Genomic DNA, 6,674 nt, shown 5'->3' on the forward strand with positions numbered 1-6,674 from the left:
ACTCCTATACTTAAAACTCTATAATGTATCTAACTTAGGGTTTCAAACTCAAACATGCATGCATGGTCCATAGAACTGGCACTGTGGGATATTTGGTGCAGCATTTTTCAGACGCATGCGAAGCAGATAAGAGAGACAGACACAGAGAGAGAGAGAGAGAGAGAGAGAGAGAGAGAGAGAGAGAGAGAGAGAGAGAGATCACAGTTTTAGAATCATATTTTTCATTAGATGGATTGCATGTGTGGACGAAACTGTGTACTTTTTCGTCCTTCTCCTAAGTATCCCATAGAATCTTGGATTATTCCACTTAATGTGAGATTAAGAGGGGCACGGTCTATACCCGGTAATAAACAGGCATTTCCCCGTTATATTCTCTCCATAGATATCCTCGCCAAAAACTCGCCGATCTTGTTCCACTCCAGACTCTTTATATAACTACCTACACCTCCCAACTCCGACCCGTTTCTTTCCTTTCAACGGAAAACCGCCTTCGGATTGAAACCCAGTTCGCCACTCCTTTTACTGAAAAACTTCTCTCCTCTCTCACTCTTTCCCTCGAAGTCTGCCCCATTAAAGGAAGAGCCGAGGAGCTCGAGGGTTGAAGCTTAGGGATCCTTCTCTCCCCCTCCCTCTCTCTCCCTCTCCCTCTCCCTCTCGTGTCAGGTTCTTTCTGCTGCTGCCTCGAGATTTGTGCGGCGGTGGAGATGGCGGGGGCCGAGCTGGTTAGGGAGGCTCTCGGGGAGCTGTGCCGCCGCGGGGGGTGGTCGTACGCGGTGATCTGGCGCGCGGATCGCGGGAATCCTCCGTATGTACCGGCGGCTGCGGTCGCTCTTCATCTTTCCTTTTCTTTTCTTTTTTTGGAAATTTTTCCCAGTATTCTCGGAGCATTTTGTTGTGGGATCTCTTTGGGTTGTTGTTTTCCTCCCCGTGGTTTTGGCTTTCTTCGTTTTGTTTCTAAGTTAGGTTTCTTTTCTTTTTGATTCCTAAAGATGTAAAATTTATACTCTTCTTGCCTTTGGAGTAAATAGCATTCAAGTGCTTCTTTTTTAACTTACCCAAAATTTGGTACAGTTATGAGTTTGTTGATTTTCTTTTCTTTTTTTTCTTTTTGGTGGTTGGGTGTGGGAGAATATTCTTTGTCCCATGAATGCAACACATTCTATTTCCCCCATTTTTGGACGCACTGTTTAGGCTTTAGACCCAAGTAGCATTCCAACAAAAAAATGAATTTTTACTCGAGTTTTTGCTTGCTGCTAGTGTTATTTTGCATGTTCTTGCTAGTCTGTTATAATTATTCAAAATTAGTTGCTCAAATGATCTCTCAGATCTTGTCGTCTAAAGTCTGGCTTGCTCAATTCTTATGGGGTACTTTTTAAGTGGTAGTTAAGGCGATTCTAAATCTACAGGATGCTCGTAATAGAAGATAGCTACTGTGAAGAACAAGTTCGAGGAGTGATTGACAAGATGCTGACTCAGGTCCACCGTATTGGGGAAGGGTACGACAAATATATTCTGTGATCTTTGTTAAATTTTGTTTGTTTTTTCCTGTTTTCCTTAGGTTAGATTTACTGTTCTTATGCAAACCAAATGCTGGAGCAGTGCTTGTAGTTGACAACGAGTTGGTTTTTCAGCTTGTTTCCCACAGCTAACAATTACTTCAACCACCAAAGTACCATATTCTTGCATCATTTTATTATTGACTGTCTGTGCTACATTGTAAAATTATGTAATTTGCCACTTAAGCTTTTGGAGAAGATGGTGATCTCACATTATACAAGAGCAAGAGTCCTGGGTTCCGCCATCCCTGTCTGCTCACTTAGATAAATAATTTCTGCCTATTCATTTCAGTTCCAAATCTTAGCCTATCAAGAAATCTTGAGCACAGATGGTAGAAATTGCCGAAATGTCATATCGGTTGTCACTTTTATGAATTTATCTATCTTTTGGTGATTATAGATTTGTAGAACTTGTTTTTGCTTCACTGTAATTCTTATTCCCTTTTTGCAGTATCATAGGAGGAGCAGTAGTAAATGGGAAGTGTCAGTGGATGTATGCTGATGATACCTCTGGTATAGATTTGTTACAGGCCAGCATTCTGAACAATCTAGACATGTTACAGGTACAGATGCAAGGGCCTTCGTTTTCTTAATCAATGTAGGGACTGACATACTAGCTGATAATTACACATTTGTTTTATTTTGATATTTTCTTAAAAGAAAAACAAACTGATATAACTACTTTATTATGAAAGTTTATGACTGCATGGGTCATTACATTGTTGGAGCATTTGCACATCTCGTAATGTTGGAAGATGCTAACATTTTCTTCCATGATTATTTGGTCTATAACAGAGTAATACCTTGTGGCAGCTGCAGCTGTTGGATGGAATAAAGGTTTGTGCTATTTGTTTACTGAATCTCTGCTCAAACACATACAAACGTGCTCATCTACTCCCTTCATAATTCAAGCCGACAAATTTGAATGGAACTGTTCAAGTTCACATTTTATTGATACTTACCATAGTGTTTTTAGCCACTGATAATGACACTTAAATCTGCAGACTGTCGTGATAATATCTCTTCCTCCGTTTGCTGTGGCTCAGTTTGGTTCCATGGAAAAGGTAACATCTCATCAGTAAACATTTTCTCGACATAAATGAGTATGAGTTTCCACTAGCTGATCATGAACTATGATACTATCTATTGATAGGTTAAGATACATTTTTAGAAATAATGTGCCACCATGGGTTCTAGCTACTATTTGAAAAATTGGCATGACTTGCAATGATGTCATGTGGGAAAAATAGATGAGAGAACTCAGATTGCTAATAAAGAACAACCTAGATAAATTATTGTTGACCAACAAAGTTTACATTCTGCTGAATGACTTGTGAGCACAACTTACCGCTAGTTGCATATTTGATATTTCACTCTGTAACTATGAGGCACATCGGGAGTTTGCATATTGATGCACTTTGATTTTCACTTTCTTTCACCAGGTTTCTGAAAGTCCAGAGTTCATCATCGAAGTTAAGCAATTACTGTTGCAGATGGGAAACATGTCAAGTGTTTTTATGCATGGCGATTCCCACAATACTAATGATCAACACCCAGCAGTTGGTTCATTACAAAGTGAGGCATGCACTGAGAATATAGCACACGCAGAGTTGTTGAGAGATTCGCTATGGTCTTCTGATTATTGCTCCCAGTCCCAGGGATCTCTCAATACATTTGGATCTAATTGCACTGGCAGAAGTAGCATATATCCTCATTTAGCAGCCCTGCCAGTGATTTCGAAATCAATAGGTGCAATCAAAGGATTTTGCAACTCTAAGAAGTTACCATATCACTTAACAGACCAACCACGTGCAGCTAGTTCTCAAGTGCAAGTAAAAGTCACAACTAGCACAAAACCTGATGCCAATCTTACTAGTAATAAAGTTTCTGCCTACTTGAACACTATTCCGATAGGAGGATTCACTAACTTTCCTGTGATGGAGGAGAAATTGTTGTCTGGGATGGGAGTTCAAGGCTATCCTTGCTTCTCTTCAACAAATACAGAGCTTTTTCCTAGTTTAAATGAATTCCATCAACTCTGTGGAGGCCCCTCTTCATCTAACAATATATATGGATCATGGCAGACTACGACTGACACAAGATCCTCTGAATTAAGCAAAGCTTGTCTCCATGGTGAAGAGAAGTCGATAGGTTTCCAGAATTTATATAGGTCATCTTCTGCTATAGGCGATCTGTCTAACGCCCAATCAGTTGGAGATATGTCTTCTTTTGTTTCAGAAATACCAGATAGTCTCACTTTCCATGAAGCCTTTGGTCCCCAACAATCCCTACTGCTTCCTTCTGAGTATAGTCCAAGTGACTTTATGATTAATCAGGGTGATCAAGTACCCGAGAATGGTATCACAGACCTTGCTTCCCAAATGAATGAGACTTTGGGTGTTAGTTCTGTTTCAACTGGTTTGGTCAAAACTGATGGTAGCGGCTGCATTATGTCAAGTGGATTACCTAGTAAGCCAGTTGAATGTTTAACTGCAGCTCCAGTGTATTCCCTGGGAAAAGGGAGCAATGAGAATGCTTTGACAAGCCTGAATCAGAAACTTGCTGATAATGCTTCATATGATGCCACAGTATTGGACATGAGCATTGAAGCCCTCATGCAGGAATGGTGGGAGGACACTGTAATGCCAGTGGGAAATATCAGCTGCTCAAATTTGAGTGGAAGTGCTTCGTGCATCTCGCAATTGGAAAATGGTTCCATTTCAGGTGTTGGAAAAGAGTTACTTCCAAAGTCGAGTTTTGAACAACTATTGAATGCCATAGTTGCTGATACTAATAAAGCCTCAGCTTGTGGTTCTACTAATCTTAACCACATAGCTGGTCTTGATAAAGAACATCAATTATCTACCATTGCTACATTGGCTCGTCCTTCAGCCCACCACAATCAAATACCACTTGTAAGCTTTCCTTCCATTAGCCATACATCTGATAAAGTCACGTATGAATCTTCTAGGGAAGGACCCTCAAAGTCGCATGTTAGTCCATGGATTGAGGACAGCTGTAGCATGAATAATAATGCTGTCAAAATTAACCAACCAAAGAAGCCTGAGGAAGCTGTCAAGGTTGTAAAGAAAAGAGCTAGACCTGGGGAAAGTACTCGGCCTAGACCAAGAGACCGTCAGCAGATACAAGATCGTGTGAAGGAGTTACGGGAGATTGTTCCGGATGGTGCAAAGGTAACATATCATTTTCTTGTTTCAATTGTTTCTTCTGATTTTTAATGCCTTATCTATGTTGACCTTGTTTCAATCAAATATAACAGTGTAGCATTGACGCTTTGTTGGACCGTACTATCAAACACATGCACTTTTTGCAAAGTGTGACAAAGTATGCAGATAAAATTAAGCAAGCCAATGAGCCAAAGGTACATCAGTATTGAGCGTACAGATTTTCTTCCCCTTGGAGCCACATCTTTTGCTTACTAACAGTTGCTCTTTTCTCATTTTTTCCTTGCTGTGCCAAGATGATTGGCGAGGAGAGTGGTGTTGTCTTGAAAGAGAATTCAGGTGGTGGCAGAGGTGGTGGCACTACCTGGGCCTACGAAGTTTCTGGTCAAACTATGGTGTGCCCAATAATCATTGAGGACCTCACACCCCCGGGCCAGATGTTAGTTGAGGTAAAGTGCATCCCAGAATCCCTTCTTTAATTCTATTGTCTGCTAGAAATATGAGATACCGATTCTTTCTCCAACAGATGCTTTGTGAGGAACGCGGATTTTTTCTAGAGATTGCAGATGTTATACGCGGATTTGGCTTAATAATCTTGAAGGGTGTGATGGAAATTCGTGACAGTAAAATATGGGCACGATTTCTTGTTGAGGTAAAAATGTGAAAGATATATTCCAGCAAATGGCATTAATCATTGTATCACTGTTTCTGAAATAGATATGCATTCTACTTATGCAGGCAAATAGAGATGTAACTAGGATGGATATATTCTTGTCACTCATTCAACTACTGCAACAAACTAGCACTGTTCGGTCTAGTGACCTGCTGACTAAGGTCATGGACAAAGGAGCTGTAACATTCAAAGATTATCAGCAATCTCCAATATCCATTCCTGTTGGTCTGGCTGATAGGATGCAATGATCTATAGTAGCATGGTTCAGTCACACAAACGCAGTGGATACTATGTGATACCCCAGTGTTAGCAAACCGAGATTGATGACAAGAACCCGCCATCAGTATTTTGGATAAATGGTTGACTTTGAACATGCATTATGGGTGAAGATGGTCGATCGCAAGACAAGACCGTAACAAGACACAGACACCTCCCTTGAGATCAGGGCCCTAGTTGCACTTCAATTATATTCAAGGAAGATGTGTCAAGAGGAGCTGCTGGTGAATTACTTTGTTTCCTACTTGAATAACAACATATCATATATCCTAATGCCAGAAACGCTGAATTGGGATCACTTGCATGTTCGTGTATATTCTTTTGTAGACGTTTAGAACTCTCGACATTGTGACCTTTGGTTCTTTCTCTTAACCTTTTTAACATAGTGTTGAACATCTTTTTGTGAATGATATGCTATTGCTTCTTCCCTGTTTTCTGTCTTTGTCTCTCTCTCTCTCTTCGTTTTTTCTTTCCTTTCCTGCTTTCAAGTACTCCTAAATTTGACGAAGACCTTTACATGGCCAGAGGTCCACCCTTGCTATATATTAATTTGTACCTTCATATCCTCTTGGATTAATTTGCCCTGAAGTAATGACTGACGGAGAATACCATCCTGATTAATTTTAGCTTGCAATGCCAACGCCTCACCAGAAACAAGATTAGTAGTCGGGGCATGATCGATTGCAATCGCGGTTGCTGCTCTCATTTTCCAAACATGACAACTATTTTGGATCGAATTAGTGCCAAACTTTGCTATCTCGGACGTTTAATTAGTTCGTAACACATCGACATCCTCCAATCAGGTCATGCCAAGATGTCTAATGACGATATAATCTGAATCATTACGGGCGACAGCATTCGTTATCTTATCATCGCACACGTTGGATGTGGTGTGACGATGACACGCTGACATGATTAGATTGCTGAATAGTTCTATAACAAGGAAAATATAAAAGTATAAATCACACCCTCTTCTTTTTCTTT

At 40.4% G+C, this 6,674-nt stretch overlaps 1 protein-coding gene across 1 annotated transcript; it reads left to right on the forward strand.

Annotated features, from left to right (window-relative positions):
- The first annotated feature begins 370 nt into the window (after positions 1–370).
- LOC140762679 (transcription factor EMB1444-like) lies at positions 371–6,113 on the forward strand. Its single transcript, XM_073100572.1, has 10 exons — positions 371–805; positions 1,407–1,496; positions 2,008–2,119; positions 2,352–2,393; positions 2,561–2,620; positions 2,999–4,750; positions 4,837–4,938; positions 5,038–5,190; positions 5,268–5,393; positions 5,480–6,113. The coding sequence occupies exons 1-10, from the start codon at positions 705–707 to the stop codon at positions 5,660–5,662; spliced, it is 2,721 nt and encodes a 906-aa protein (XP_072956673.1). The 5' UTR covers positions 371–704; the 3' UTR covers positions 5,663–6,113.
- Positions 6,114–6,674: the final 561 nt, after the last annotated feature.

The sequence above is a fragment of the Typha angustifolia genome, chromosome 7 (assembly GCF_048772165.1).
Source record: "Typha angustifolia cultivar Huaian chromosome 7, ASM4877216v1, whole genome shotgun sequence".
Taxonomy (NCBI): domain Eukaryota; kingdom Viridiplantae; phylum Streptophyta; class Magnoliopsida; order Poales; family Typhaceae; genus Typha; species Typha angustifolia.